At 33.4% G+C, this 15,459-nt stretch overlaps 2 protein-coding genes and 8 non-coding genes across 10 annotated transcripts; 2 read left to right on the forward strand and 8 right to left on the reverse strand.

The window, feature by feature from the left end:
- Positions 1–2,219: 2,219 nt before the first annotated feature.
- LOC107904366 (nifU-like protein 4, mitochondrial) lies at positions 2,220–7,849 on the forward strand. Its single transcript, XM_016830712.2, has 6 exons — positions 2,220–2,580; positions 2,689–2,850; positions 4,551–4,726; positions 6,444–6,547; positions 6,663–6,774; positions 7,529–7,849. The coding sequence occupies exons 1-6, from the start codon at positions 2,370–2,372 to the stop codon at positions 7,601–7,603; spliced, it is 840 nt and encodes a 279-aa protein (XP_016686201.2). The 5' UTR covers positions 2,220–2,369; the 3' UTR covers positions 7,604–7,849.
- Positions 7,850–8,771: 922 nt separating this feature from the next.
- TRNAI-AAU (transfer RNA isoleucine (anticodon AAU)) lies at positions 8,772–8,845 on the reverse strand. Its single transcript has one exon. It is a non-coding gene; the product is annotated as a tRNA-Ile (tRNA).
- Positions 8,846–8,921: 76 nt separating this feature from the next.
- On the reverse strand, positions 8,922–8,995 carry TRNAI-AAU (transfer RNA isoleucine (anticodon AAU)). Its single transcript has one exon. It is a non-coding gene; the product is annotated as a tRNA-Ile (tRNA).
- A 90-nt stretch (positions 8,996–9,085) lies between these two features.
- On the reverse strand, positions 9,086–9,159 carry TRNAI-AAU (transfer RNA isoleucine (anticodon AAU)). The gene has a single exon. It is a non-coding gene; the product is annotated as a tRNA-Ile (tRNA).
- A 90-nt stretch (positions 9,160–9,249) lies between these two features.
- On the reverse strand, positions 9,250–9,323 carry TRNAI-AAU (transfer RNA isoleucine (anticodon AAU)). Its single transcript has one exon. It is a non-coding gene; the product is annotated as a tRNA-Ile (tRNA).
- Positions 9,324–9,413: 90 nt separating this feature from the next.
- TRNAI-AAU (transfer RNA isoleucine (anticodon AAU)) lies at positions 9,414–9,487 on the reverse strand. The gene has a single exon. It is a non-coding gene; the product is annotated as a tRNA-Ile (tRNA).
- Positions 9,488–9,577: 90 nt separating this feature from the next.
- Positions 9,578–9,651, reverse strand: TRNAI-AAU (transfer RNA isoleucine (anticodon AAU)). The gene has a single exon. It is a non-coding gene; the product is annotated as a tRNA-Ile (tRNA).
- A 90-nt stretch (positions 9,652–9,741) lies between these two features.
- TRNAI-AAU (transfer RNA isoleucine (anticodon AAU)) lies at positions 9,742–9,815 on the reverse strand. The gene has a single exon. It is a non-coding gene; the product is annotated as a tRNA-Ile (tRNA).
- Positions 9,816–9,905: 90 nt separating this feature from the next.
- TRNAI-AAU (transfer RNA isoleucine (anticodon AAU)) lies at positions 9,906–9,979 on the reverse strand. Its single transcript has one exon. It is a non-coding gene; the product is annotated as a tRNA-Ile (tRNA).
- A 24-nt stretch (positions 9,980–10,003) lies between these two features.
- On the forward strand, positions 10,004–15,209 carry LOC107904365 (ribonuclease H2 subunit A). The gene is made up of 8 exons (XM_016830711.2): positions 10,004–10,325; positions 10,444–10,515; positions 11,042–11,165; positions 11,256–11,343; positions 13,647–13,784; positions 13,868–13,955; positions 14,053–14,173; positions 14,861–15,209. Exons 1-8 carry the CDS (start codon positions 10,241–10,243, stop codon positions 15,036–15,038), a joined length of 894 nt encoding a protein of 297 aa, XP_016686200.2. The 5' UTR covers positions 10,004–10,240; the 3' UTR covers positions 15,039–15,209.
- Positions 15,210–15,459: the final 250 nt, after the last annotated feature.

The following is a 15,459-nucleotide window of genomic DNA, read 5'->3' on the forward strand; positions in this document are numbered from 1 at the left end:
AATACGTGAATAATATTATTTAAAATTGTTATTTTTTAAATTTATTATTAAAATAAAATTGAAATATTAAATAATTTATTATAATAAATTATATTTATTATATTAATAATGTATTATATGACTAAATATAAATAATTAAATTAAATAGGTATGTTTAATAATATTGAAAATATAATATTTTAATAATTTTAAATATTTTTAAAAATAAAATTAAAATTTATTATCAATATAATAATATTAAGCTTGAATTAAGTTAATTTTTATATAAAAATAAAATTACTTATAATGAACTCTTTTTAGAAAAATGACTTATTTTTTTCAAGAGGATAAGTCATTTTACAGGAAAAAAGACTTATTTTACATTGACCTGTAAATTATTTACTGTTAAACTTTTTACATGTAATCAAATAAACCCTAAGATATATATTTATGTTTTATTTGCTTGTTTATTATCCATGAACATTATTTATTCATGAACATGTTCCTGGACATAATATTTGTGAGCAATGTCACCAGAATCTCATCAAAAGTTGTTGAAATTTGACAAACTATGTCACCAGAGTCTCATCAAAAATGGTTGAAATTTGACAAATTATAAAACTAACCCAAACAAAATAGATGGGTTTTAAGAAAAATAGATTAAAACATAAAGATTTCAAAAAATCTAAACCAAAACTCACCTTAATTGCTAAAATTCAAGATTGATTTAAACTTCCTCTTCTTTAGGGTTAGCTTTTCCCAAAATTTCAAAATGGATAAACTATCAAAATAGTTACTTTTATTTGTCTTAGGTTACATTTTAGTCACTTATGTTTGAAATATTATATTTTAGTCACTTATGTTATCGTGTTGTAACATTTGAGTAACTGAGTTTTTAATTGCCGTTAACCGTGTAACGATAAGCTAACTTGGCACGTTAAATTATCATTTCAAACGAAAATTTTAGGTTAAATTCTACAATTGGTCCCTATAATTTTTAATTTTGAGCAATTTAATTTTTTTCTTTCATGTTCTTTTAACTTTCATTTTTTTCTTTTCTCTTATGTTTCTCCCTTCGTTTTTCTCCCTTCTTCATTTCTTTTAACGTAGTTTTTCCATACTTTCTATTTGTTAAAACTAGTCCACAAGCTTACCTCACTAGAAAAATTTAAATTGTTCAAAAAAAAAAGAATAAGGACTAGTGTAATTATGAATAAACCTTAAAACTATGGCTTGGTCTCATTATCAAATATAGATTCTGGAGTACGATTATATGTAGGAAGATCCTAGCACCCCTACAATGCCCATTTGAATACACTATGGAACGTTTGGTTTGCTGAATCTTAGATTACATTCCGCAATAGGATTACGGGAATGCAAGATTGCAAGTGATATGTGAGATTACCTTGTTTAGTTCATTTGGTTAAAATGTAAGATTCAGATATTTAGTTAACTGAATATAAAAAAACCTAAAAGCAAATTTTACTATAATGTCTTTGTTATGAAATATGGACCCATTAATCGAATAATTAAATTAGCTACTAAGAGAACAATTTAGTTCACCAAATTAATATAATCCTGGTAACTGAAAAAGAATAACCTAAAATCCTATAAAGAAAAAAATGAATTTAGTTGAAAGCTTTGATTTTAGTGAAATTTTTTATGGAAACAATAATTTAAATCACAAACAATAAAGTAAACAAGCTTCAAACTTCAATCTATAGCAATAATATTAGATTAATCAGATAAGCATTAGTAATTGTTCTTGATTAAATAAATTAAACTCATAACAAAAAGAAATTTGGGATTTAAAAGTTAATTGAACTTATGAACAATGCAACACAAGGAAGGGATGACAATGATGGCTATTATACAAGATCTCTAATTTCTACTTATCTCTCTCTATATTCTCCTTAATTAATTAAATAAAGATTTATAACAATCGAAAGAACATTTATAATATAAGTAGACGATATATAGGAGAAGTTGAAAATCTAACTCGAGAGGAAAATGAATATACATGAGAGGCTTAAAGTTAAAATTGGGAAGAGAGGTTATGAATTTTGATTTTTCAAATTTATGAGAGGAAAAAGGAGAAGAAAAAAAATATATTTGATTTTTGTGTTAAAATATAATAAAAAATATAAAATAATTTTATCTTAAAATTTATATTTAATTATAATATAAGATAAAAAATGATGAGAATGTTAAAATCCAAAATCTGAAATGGAATACAAGACCGTAATTTTATACTCGGCCAACTAAACTTGGTTATTAGAATTAAAATTAGAATACTTTTGAACCCGACCCGGCCATTATCAGGTCTCGAATTCTCAACTTGATAGCCGAAGACGCCTTTTGAATTTTACTTGAGAACGAGGGTAGTTTCCATGAAAGGAGTTGGGAGATTGATTAGTCGAGCTGTATCTCAGCGGCAAACATGCCGATCGGTCGCCCCTTCCGAGTTAATTTCTCGTCGCCTCATGTTCTCTTCCTCAAGAACGCCGTCCTTGCTGGCTGTCGGAAACCCAAGCTCCGTCCTTTCCTCCAATTCTGAGTCTTTAGCATCTTTGCCATCTCTCAAGTGGAACCATTTTATAGGTTCATCTGTTTGGTTTTGTCTTTGCTGATTGTCCTTTTTGCCTTTGGGGTCGAATTTGTTTCTCAGTTATCTGATGGGTTTTTCACTTTTTTATTTTCGGGTTGCAGGCCAAAGGAGAAGCATGTTTATTCAAACTCAATCAACACCCAATCCTTCGTCTTTGATGTTTTATCCAGGGAAAGCGGTGATGGAAGTCGGGAGTGCTGATTTCCCAAATGCCCGTTCTGCAATGACTTCACCATTGGCCAAGGCCTTGTATGGAATTGACGGTAAGAAGCTTACCCTGTCAAGTTGCAGTTGAATGAGAGGGAGAGTGAGGATCTTAGACTGCAAGAACTAATCTATTGTACCGCTATATATGTCATGTTGTCTGTGTAGAAATGAAACTATGGCTATTATATTACGGAATATGGGATGAGAGAGGGCTACCTCTCATTGTGTGACGCAATTTCATATAATACCAAAATATCGTTAAGGAATGGAAAGGGCCAAGGTGAACTGGCTTCTGGTCAATCAGGTTTTAAATCTTACAACGATGTCCCAGTTGGTGAACTAATAAAGCTTCCCGAGATCATTTGGTTAAGCTTGATTATCTTGAAAGTAAAAACTGGGTTGGTTTTTATTTTGGGATTTGAAGCTCTATTTCTCTTATTCATCTGTTTATTGGATTATTTGTAAGAATCATATTAAATAGAAATGCATGATGGATTTAGGATTGCTAGCTGCTTTTAAACTAGATTAAATTGCTCAAAATCAGCTCTCTAGAATACTAAGCTATGTGATCTTCAGTTTGACTTGATGGTTGTTGAGTCGAATTTGAATGTTGCATGTCGTTAGTAAGAGTGACTAGCTTACACCTTTATAATCTAGACTAACTTTCAAGTGATTATACCAAGATGAAGTTTTAAGGGTAAAAATGATAGTTGTTCTCCTGATGGTTTTGAGCGTAGAATTTCTAGCTTATGCTTCATTAGCTTGCATTTCATATGTTTATTCTTCCTTTCTTAATGTTTAACTCTAAGGTTCAAACTGAAACGTAAATGAATGTTTTAAGATTGGAGGGGGACGAATGGCAAGAACATACATATTGTGAATGCTTAATTTTCCAATCAAAAGTAAATATATTATAAATTATTTGGAAAAGGAATGACCTGGCTATTTTCTTCTGAATTTAGTTCCATTACTGGGCTTCGAAAAAGAAAAGAATGAGTTACTAAGCATCGTATAGAGGGATTTGCCTGTTTGTGGAAAGAGAGCTTTTAGAAACATTTGGCTTTTTGGTGTTCCCTGTCTTTAGTTGAATTGTACTCTAGTCTTGAGTTGAAGATTTTGATCGAGTTTGTTCATGTTTATTGGGATTTTCAGGTTGCTATGAATCTGGTTTAATCCTGTTGTGCCTATTTTTCCTCTTCCACATATAATACTTTAGTTCTGTTCTTTTGATGTTTTCTTTAACCATTTTGGAGGTTGTCGTCGGTGTAGAAAGAACCACAGGAAAAGTCGCAGGCTTTGTGAGTAATAACTATAATTTATAGGTCACTTAGGTTTGATTTATGATAGAGCATGTGATTAGAAAAGTTGTGAAGAAGAATGCTAGTCTTCTTTAAAAGATGTTTTGAATAGCAGCATGATTCTTTTTTGTTGCCCAACCATTGTAAAATATTTTAAAGGAGTATCATATAATGGTGTATTGCAGGAAAGTGGGGGTATCTTAATAGAAACAACATTGATTCATTTCTGTTGGCTTCCATCACAACAAAATTTCTGAGCCATTTCTTTTGATTAATTAATTGATTAAGGTATTACTTGAAATGAAATTAGAAGTTAAAAGTTGGATGAAGATGCTACTATTTTTTGTCTGTCATTTTTCAAACTTTATCAAAGTGTTTTTGCAATTACTTGAATTGAATATTCAATTATATTTTGATTGGTGAATGGATGAATTTAATCTCGTTTCCTTGAAATGCAGGTATCACTCGAGTTTTCTTTGGATCTGATTTTATCACTGTAACAAAGTCTGATGATGCTTCTTGGGATCTCCTCAAGCCAGAAATTTTTGCTGCTATTATGGACTTTTATTCCTCTGGACAACCATTATTTCTAGACTCAAAAACTGCATCATCCATGGACACTGCTATCCATGAGGTACTTTTTCTAATTTCAGTTTTTCTTATGTTTTGAAGAGTTTAAATCTATTTGTTGGCTGTGACTGTTTGACGTGGTCTGCCATAACTTCTTGCTTTTCTCACCTTCTATCTGATTATTTTAAGATGGGTGTTTTCTTTGAAACTTTGTACTGTGCTATCATGTTTTCAAAGCTTTGAAGAAGGCACAGATTGAATGAAATAGGCATTTGCTTTTCAGCTTGAGCTTATCTTGTGTCTAAAATTTATGTCATAGCCAATGAAAGAAGTTTCAAATTGCACTATTTAGGCATGATCCTTCTGCAATTGCTGCAAAACCATTCTCTCTCCTTTCATATATTTTATAGGTTTTTGTAGGATTGAGCAAATAGTCAGTTGGATTGACTAAAACACTGAACTGGAGCCTAGTTGCTTCATTTTCTTCAGTTTGGTTTAAAAAATAGAAAACACAAAATGACCAAATAAAACACTGAAACAGACCCTAGTTGGCTCATTTGCTTTGGTTTGGTCGTTTTGGGTAGAGGTTGGTTTGTTAAGTCGGGTTAAATAGGTTTATTTGATTATTTTTCTTTTCTATTTTTTAAACCAAACTGACCAAACAAACCACCACCTATTAAAAAAAAAAAATTGTATATTGTATTTATATTCTTAAACCCAACCCATTAATGGAATTGTTGTGCTACCCATATCCCACCGGACCAATCCATAATCATACAACTGCTACACCGTATTCAACCCAAACCTAATTAGTACCTAAAACAGAAAAGAACCCGTCTATAGTCCCTTCTATCTTCTTTCTTTTCCAAACTCTGCCTAGCTGTCTTTGCCTCTTCATGCCTCACCCTCAGTCCCTCTTTGGCCAGTGCATCGACTTCACAGCCTCAACCTCACTCATTCCTTCATGCCTTCTGCCTCATTTGCCCACTGGCCTGCTTCTCATATTGCTATACTTTATATGCCTCTGCATTTCTAAATGTTCATTGTCTTATTAATGGCAATTATTTGTATCTGTGTTCTCTGGAATCTGGATATTCCTACTTGGCTTAAGACTGTCAAGTTATAGCTACTTGTAAAATTACAAAAGACAGCAATAAAGAGCTTTCATGTTCCTGATTTAAAAAAAGAAAAAGAAAAAAAGAAACCTAGACAAGTCTTTCTTGGTCATGTTGCTTGGTTAGTTTCTGTTGCCCTTGTTCTGTCTCTCATTGTGTACTCCCAAAGATTTTCTAGCAGCTCTCTCAAAGTTGCAAATAGACAAAACTGAACAGATCAAACCATTTGATTTTGGTTTGGTTATTTCGTTCCTTAGATTGATTTCGGTCAGTTTGGTTACTCATGAATATTTGCTCATTTCGTTCGGTTTTGCATATTTTTTTAAACCAAATAAACTAAAATGTCCAGATACTCTCCCCTATTTGATGTTTTATTCTCATATGTATCTTTAATCTTAGAATAAGCTAGTGGGAGAACAAAAGAAGAATTATATTTGAAGATGAAAGGAAGTGAAAATGTACTAGTGTGGAAGGCAAAAATATGGAAGAGTAATATCAGTTATCGAACATTGTTGACTGGGAGATATAATAGATGTGCTTATCTTCTCTACTTGTGGAGAATATCACTCCTTACTTGCTTCATCAGTATCTTTATTTATCAGAAACACTACCTCATAATTATGAAGGTCTGTGAATCAATCATGTAAATGCTACTGCATGATGCAGGATGACTCTGAAACAGTTGCAATGATCAAAGAGTTGTTGGAGACTCGAATTCGACCAGCAGTGCAAGATGATGGTGGGGATATTGAATATCGGAGATTTGATCCGTAAACTTCCTTTTATCCTTATTTGGTTTAAATTATTTTCTGATATCTACACATACTTTGTTTTTTCGCTTTTTTGTACTATCATTGATTGAACGTGTCCTGTTCACATTTGTAGAGACACAGGAATAGTGAAATTGAAAATGCAAGGAGCATGCAGTGGCTGCCCCAGCTCATCCGTCACTTTGAAATCCGGCATTGAAAATATGCTAATGCATTATGTTCCTGAGGTAATATCTAATGACCGTCCTTATACTTTATTCAGAATTTATTTGGTATGAATATGGATGCAGAGAATAGCATAATTCACCCATATTTGAAAAGGGGAGTGATTGGTTTGAATTTGTTTGTGTTTAATACACACTGAATCATGGAAATAGAAAAGGATAAATATTCGGGTAGTGCATGCTAATGTTAATATGATCAAAATTTTAAAAATGATTGGATAATAAGTTTTATAGGTCAAATTACCCTTGTTTGTGCCATATCACTGTCTAGCTGTATCTGTTGTAAGCAGATTCCTATCAGAATGCAGCCATAATGATGGTGAATAGCGGGTCTACTGTTTTTGGTTGTGATCAAGATTTGAATAATGACGGTTTCGCTGATGTCTATGCATATCATGGCAGCATCTTTGTCGTGTATCTGATATTCTGTTATCTTTTAGTTAGTGAAAATTTGTTCTGAGGGATTCAATCGTCACAATCTGTTAACAAGTATGCGTATGCTCTATTTTGACTTAAATAATCGCGCAGACAATTGACTTTGTCTCTCATTCCATTCTTGAATTTCGAAGCATACACTGTTCTAGGACGTAAAAGTGTATGTTATTGCTTTACTAGCTTATTCTATTGATTTCGAGCAAGTCATTTCCCCAAAGATAGCCACATGTAGCTTGCTTGTTAATTTGTCAGGGAATTATCGAGTAGATCTAGAACTCAGCATCCTTTCTAACTGGTTTCCTTACGGACTATCCTGATACAGGTAAAGGGCGTCGAGCAAGAATTTGATGCTGAAGATGAGGATGAGGATGCTGCATTAGCTGGTAAGTTGGAATAGTTCAAAGCTTAATCATCTCCTTTCACTCTGCCCATAGAGTAATCGGATGAAATAACGAGTTCAAGGACTACCAGCGGCTCTCCTGTGTAGGGTTAACAAACTATTATATGTTGGTAGAGAATCATGTCCATTCCTTGATTTAGTTGCTGTAACATGTATTCGAGAGCAAGGCCGAAGCTAATAACCATACATGCATTATACTACTTGAGAATATATGAAATGATTTAAATGATCTTTTCTCGTGAATTTCGGGATTTTGTTCCCGGTTGAGATGATCATTAAGTTGATCCTAGAACACGAATTTAATCCTGTTAGTTCATATAGTTACCCTTAAAGGATAATGTCCAATAAATTTGTAGTTCAAGTCTTTTTCTGACTTCATTTTGCCAGAAAACATGGACGGTTGTGTTGGAAATAAAAAATAACAAGTTCCAACCATGACGAAATATAATGAAATATTAAAATATTTTTTTTATTAAATAATAATTTGAGTTTAACTGAATTTATAAAAACTTTATCCAAAATTTAGAGAGTGATATTAACATTATTAGAAAGAAAATTAAATGTTTAACAGGCTATCGATTTTATAATACCGATCACTTGAAATGAATAGTATAGTAGGTACTCAGAATAAAGTTAATTAATAGAAAATTTAAGAGGAAAAAATTAAACAAATTCGTACTCTTTTTCTTAATGAAAAATAATTTATACTCTCCTATTTAGATATTTCATTTTTGTGACTCTTAACTAGCAAGAGATAATATAAATGCTATAAATAGAAATTTATTAATAATTTTCAATCTTTTTGTTGTCCAGAAAGATTTTCGTGCTTTGTATTTCCAAAATGGTAAATATTAAAACTGGAAATAACCAAAATGGAATGTTAAAATTAAACAGGATTTGCGTGACCCAGGCATCTTTAAGTGGGGCAAACGACATCGTTTGCGTTAAAGGATAAGAGGGGAAATAAAAGAGGTCTGAGACCTCGGAAAAAACTGAAGTACATTTGAATCTTGCAGGACTCGAAACTGGCCTTCGCGTTATTAGCACGACGATCTAACCAGCAGACCTAATAAGCCGTTATGTTGTTGTCTAAATTCTATTTTATTAACTAATATAAAACGCTGCCGTTTTCCAAAAAACCAAAAGAAAAGAAAATAGCGCATAATGGCCCACGCAGGTCTCGAACCTGCGACCTTCGCGTTATTAGCACGACGCTCTAACCAGCTGAGCTAATAGACCGTTGGTGTTCACGACCAAATTCTGTTTTACTAAATACTGTAAAACAAAAACAAAAACGAAACAAAAAAGCACTTAATGGCCCATGCAGGTCTCGAACCTGCGACCTTCGCGTTATTAGCACGACGCTCTAACCAGCTGAGCTAATAGGCCATTGGTGTTCACGCCCAAATTCTGTTCTAATAAATAGTGTAAAACGGTGCCGTTTTCCAGAAAACAAAAACGAAAGTAAAAAGCACTAAATGGCCCATGCAGGTCTCGAACCTGCGACCTTCGCGTTATTAGCACGACGCTCTAACCAGCTGAGCTAATAGGCCATTGGTGTTCACGCCCAAATTCAGTTTTACTAAATACTGTAAAACGTTGCCGTTTCCCAGAAAACAAAAACGAAAGAAAAAAGCACTTAATGGCCCATGCAGGTCTCGAACCTGCGACCTTCGCGTTATTAGCACGACGCTCTAACCATCTGAGCTAATAGGCCATTGGTGTTCACGCCCAAATTCTGTTCTATGAAATATTGTAAAACGCTGCCGTTTTCTAGAAAACAAAAACGAAAGTAAAAAGCACTTAATGGCCCATGCAGGTCTCGAACCTGCGACCTTCGCGTTATTAGCACGACGCTCTAACCAGCTGAGCTAATAGGCCATTGTTGTTCACGCCCAAATTCTGTTCTAATAAATAGTGTAAAACGGTGCCGTTTTCCAGAAAACAAAAACGAAAGTAAAAAGCACTTAATGGCCCATGCAGGTCTCGAACCTGCGACCTTCGCGTTATTAGCACGACGCTCTAACCAGCTGAGCTAATAGGCCATTGGTGTTCACGCCCAAATTCAGTTTTACTAAATACTGTAAAACGTTGCCGTTTCCCAGAAAACAAAAACGAAAGAAAAAAGCACTTAATGGCCCATGCAGGTCTCGAACCTGCGACCTTCGCGTTATTAGCACGACGCTCTAACCATCTGAGCTAATAGGCCATTGGTGTTCACGCCCAAATTCTGTTCTATGAAATATTGTAAAACGGTGCCGTTTTCTAGAAAACAAAAACGAAAGTAAAAAGCACTTAATGGCCCATGCAGGTCTCGAACCTGCGACCTTCGCGTTATTAGCACGACGCTCTAACCAGCTGAGTTAATAGACCTTTATGTACGTATAAGTTTGTCTTATATTTTGATTATGATTTCTTACTAAAAAAGTTCCCTCCACGATTTGTTTTACGAATGGAAACAATTCTGTGACAGCGCAGAGAAGCAAACCAGAACCCTATGATTTCTGGCGGGAAAATTGTGAAAATTATTATAGGAACAAAAAAAATGAGGAAGTCTTTAAATTTCAGTAATAGCTAAAGCAGCCATGGCGTTTGAGTGATTCAGTTTTTTTTTTGTAGAATACAAATAGAGAAATGGGATCGGAAGCTCCTCTCCCCAAATGGGCATCTACTCCTTGCATTATGGGCATTGATGAAGCCGGGCGTGGCCCTGTTTTAGGTTTTCTTCTCTCCCTTTTCTTCCTTTTCTTCGATTTCATTTGATTTTCCCCAGTTTTTACTATCTCACGTTACCCATGTTTCGTCCATCAATTTTCTTTTGGTTTTGTTTGTTTCAGGACCCATGGTGTATGGTTGCCTTTACTGTGCTCGCTCTTATCAGAAAACTCTTGCTTCCTTGAATTTTGCTGGTTCAGAATATATTTTCTTTTTTTTTTTCCTTTTTAATCCCTTTTTTATATTAATTTTGTCTCAAAATTTAAACCTTTATATGATGATATATTATGCGGCTAGGCACTTGAAATGCATACTGTAGAATGTGAAATTCAATTGTTTTGGTTGGTGTAAGCATATAAAATTTAGTGAAGATAAGAGCTTCTTTGAGGAAATTAGCACTTGAGTATGGAAATTTTGGTCTGATTTTCTTTCAAAATCTTTTTTCGCGGTAAAAAAAATCCTAATTTAATTGATTGGTGGTTTTGATGAAAGGATTGTCTTTGTTTCTTCGTTTCAAGCTATAAAGCATCTAATTTGTTAATTTCATGTAAAAAAATTGCAATTTGAAAAGAAGTTGTGGTTTTGATAAAAGGATTGTCCTCCTTTCTTCATCTCATGCTATAAAGCGTCTACTTTGGTAACTTCATGGAAAAGTTACTTGTCAATTTAAAAGAAGTTGTATAGTTTCATGAGTTTTATGGCATCCTTTTGTGTTTATAGATTCAAAGACTCTAAAGGAAGAGAAGAGGGAAGAATTGTTTGAGAATTTAAAAGCTGATGAATCGATAGGGTGGTCTGTTGATGTTATAGATCCAAGGGAGCTCTCAGCTAAAATGCTAAAGAAGTCAGTTATTCAAATTGTAATATCTTTTAGCTTTTCCTCTCTGTATTTTTCTTTTCTCTTACAAGATTTCACACGTTTGATCATCAATAGGAATAAGGTGAACCTGAATGAGATATCACATGATTCTGCAATCGGTCTCATCAATAGGGTATTGAGCATGGGAGTTCTTCTAACTGAGGTACAACTTCTTTTAACCTTTCTAAAATGAGCTGGCTGTTGATTGCATCTGTTAGTTTAATATGAATTTTACATGTATTTTTGGTGCTTCACAAGCAAAACAAAATAAAGTAAATGGCATGTTGTTATTGTTATGAGATATTACATTGTTCGAATAGTTGTTTGCTTTTCAATGCTGTAAGGTAATATCAATTTTCAGTTGGAATAGATGCCCGAATATCCTTGGATGATTAGATACAAGGAAAGTTTGGCAGAAATACGGACTCTACTGCGTAACAAGTCATAAAACTCTAATTGTTTTTAGTTGTGGCAGATATTGCTTGAATATTCTGATCAATCTAAAGGTATAACGAGGTTAATGAAAGAAAATGGGGACTGGTAATAGGATTTTATTCCTAGGGTTTGAATGCTCAAGTGGTAAATATTGCTTGAATATTCTGATTTACTCCTAGATTGTCAGTGCACAAGCAGTTAAAAATAGTTAGTTTACCATGCAATAATCAACATCTTTAAACCTTTGTTCTTTCATGCATCCAAGTATTGCATAAGCCATACCTCAAGCAATGGATGCAAGCTTCTCATCCAAGATTCAAAACAATCATTGACCTAATTCGTCAAACATTTGGAGATATAAAAGATAGAAGCAGAACATTACTGTATAAAGCTAGAACTGCAACCATTTTGGAAAGAATATTGACGTGTTTTAAACATGCCTAGCTATTTTATTTGCTGAAAAGCCTTGTAACGCAATTTCAAATTTCAGTAAGTTACAACAAAAATAAGTTGTTTCAGATTAGGTCATACCTAAAATGTACAAGAAATTTTACAAAATGCAAACTTGGCACCATTACCGTGTCAACAGTAAATTTATATTCATGAACTTGGTATAACATACAAGCATGGATATGAAAAAGGGAACAATTGCAACCTAGCTATCTAAGCTGCAATATTGAAAGAGAAACAATTTAGTAAGCTATAAAGATCAATAAGGAAGCTAGTGATAATATTTAATTAAATATGCCCAGATAAGCATGAATGGAAGCAAGCCAAACTAAGGTATTTTCAGCACACTAACAAGACAAACAAAAGAGCTTTAAGAATATCGTTTCAGGCAGTTAAGAACAGATGTCAAAATTAATGATTCAGATACTGAAAGTACACAATGACAATTGTAGAGTTTACAACACTGAAAATGTATTAAAATAGAATTAGCATAACATTCTTATAAATAAGAACAGAGATGGATATTTTCGAAGCAAATTGTTTTGAATCCTGTTTTGGATGTCATATAATGATCTAGCTAGTCAAAAGATCTAAACATTCATTATTTCTCTTCAAAGTAACATAGTGGAACTTAAACTCACGTGGATGCATATAAACTGGTCAAACTCCTATAATAAGGGACTATTAGTTGCTCAAACTCAAAACACCATTTTCTAAAGTCCCCAGAAGTGAACTGGATGGGTCAAAGCTCCTGTCAAACATATTGTAGAATGATGAGATTCTGCACTAATTTGATAGAAATCAGGAAATCTCAACAAAATTGTCTAGAAAAATCTGACGTACTAAATTAAGCTATTATAGCCAATTAACATTAGATTGAGGAACATACTAGCTTCCATGATCGGCTATAGGTTGAGATGTTTGAATGCTGGAAACATGCTTTTTGCGCTGGAAACATGCTTAATAATGGCAGTCTCTTCCGCAAAATCAAATTAAACAGTGTAATAATGTCAAGCAAAATTCAAAAATAAATGTTGAATCAAATATCGCCTAGAATTCACAATGACTGCCATTATTAGATACAGTGAAATCTAATTAGAACAAAGGGTGTCTAAGCTTGAATTGGAATGAAGGCAGGTATTAATAAAACCCAAGGATTGTTAAGTAGAATTAGCTACTTGTCTAACTAAAGCGAAATAAAAGAATCTTCCAGATTTCTGATACTCTCAGCTGCACAAGAGGTGTGCATCCCTTATTTTCTCTCCATTTCAGCTGCTGTCATTGCGATTTGGAGAAATTTGGAGATTACCGTTAAAGTCTATTAATCACAAACTTATTTTCAACTTATTTTCAGTCATCATGTGTTAAGTGAAGTGGAAATATTGTTATGACACCTATGTCTAGGAGAGGATGGAAAACCCTTGCTTAGGTAGCAAAGGCAAAAGACATTATCGGATGTTCTTCCAAAGTATCCTTTTAAAATTAATGTTAGGCAAGATTTGAAGATCTAGCTACACTGTTTTGTTTAAAGGTTTTTTGGGGAATCCTAAAAAAGGGAACATTTTAATGTCCCTGTTTCAGGCTTACCTTGATACAGTTGGAGATGCTGACAAGTATAGAATCAAACTGTCTGAAAGATTTCCATCCATCAAATTTGTTGTTGCAAAGAAGGCTGATAGTCTTTATCCAGTTGTGAGTGGGGCAAGCATAGTGGCTAAGGTCAGTTCCCTTTTCCATGGCGTCACCTTCAGCTCATCTTGAACTGCTTTCATTTTTATTTTATTTTTTATTTAACCATGCAGGTAACCAGAGACAGAGCCTTGCGAGAATGGGTGCTGGAGGAAACTTCTGAAAACATGCATAGGAGTTTTGGTTCTGGATATCCAGGAGGTCGAAAGTGCTTGACATTATCTTATTTCATCTTTTTCTTTTTCCTATTAGAAAAGGTTAACTAAACAAGGAATCTTGTCATCTTTGATTCGGCTAGATCCTGAAACAAAGGCTTGGCTGGCACATCATAAACACTCAATATTTGGATTCCCAACACTAGTCCGCTTCAGTTGGGGTACATGCACTTCATATTACAAGGATATGGTTGAAGTGTTATGGTATTTGCTCAAACACTCAAATTCTATTTACTTTTTAACACTTCCACATAATTGTGCATGGCCCTTTCTTCACAATGTTTATGAAGTTTAAGTGTTCTTGTGCTTTAATCAAGGAAATTCCATGATTTATTGTTCTGTAGAAAGAAGAAAAAGCATAAATTACAATCCTCTGGTTAGTATAAAAGTAAAGACATTATTAACTTGATATGCCTTTAGAATTATGTATTCTCTATGTTTAGGGATAGGTCTACAAATGGGCTGAACTGACTGGTGTAATGCTTAGAATAGATGGTTGATCTTTATTTGAGTTTGGTTGAATTCTGCAAAGACGGTTTTACCTTAGCTGCTAAGCTGAATTAATTTTTTTTCATATTGCATTAAGCTTTAGCTATCGTAAAAGTTGATCATTTACCAGAGATGTAGAAATGAATTTGGTTTGCTTTATACAAGGTTTAAAAAAACCTGACTGGAGGTCATTCTGGTAAGACCTCGATCATCAGTCTAATTGGTTCAACCATATGAACCAGCCGGTTTAATTTAAAAAATTCTACTAGTAAGTAAATAACTTTATTTTTAAATAAGTGCTAGATATATTAAATCATTGATAAAAATACATATTTGGCTTAATGGTATGGTCTTTAATATAAAATTAAGAAGGCTTGAATTGCATCCTATTCTATATGTTAGGGAATCTGATAAGGTGGATGAAGATGTTGGTTATGGCAGCAGTGGGAAGCAATTGAAACTAAGTAATATTGGTTTCGGCAAGGCGTCGAAGCGGAAAATTGAAGAAATAGAATCAAGTGGTAAAGGGAGATGTAAGTTCTTCCATTCTCGTAAGCTTGAGCAACTCACTCATTTCTAGGAATGCACTTTGATTCCATAACTTGGTTTCTTGGTTGAATCCCTTTGATTTACTTTGTGATTTATTATATATGAATTTCTAGATAGAACTCCTTGGCCATACATCTTATTCTTTTGATTATGCAATGTATATTCCTAATTTAGATGGTAGAATATTTAACTTTGCCGTACAGTATTGTTTCTTTTGTTATTATTATAGTGTGCTGGATACAAAAAGTGAAAAAGGTGGAAATAGAATATATATATATATATATAGAGAGAGAGAGAGAGAGAGAGTAAAATTAAAAGAAAAAAAAGTATATATGTTTCAAGCATCATAAGTTAAAAATAAAAAAGAAAAATAAAACTTTAACATGTTTAATTTTGTAAGTATATAATAGTTGCTCATACTCTCTTTTTTGTTATCTAGATTTTCTTTTTGC

This window comes from Gossypium hirsutum, chromosome A05 (assembly GCF_007990345.1).
Source record: "Gossypium hirsutum isolate 1008001.06 chromosome A05, Gossypium_hirsutum_v2.1, whole genome shotgun sequence".
Classification (NCBI taxonomy): Eukaryota; Viridiplantae; Streptophyta; class Magnoliopsida; order Malvales; family Malvaceae; genus Gossypium; species Gossypium hirsutum.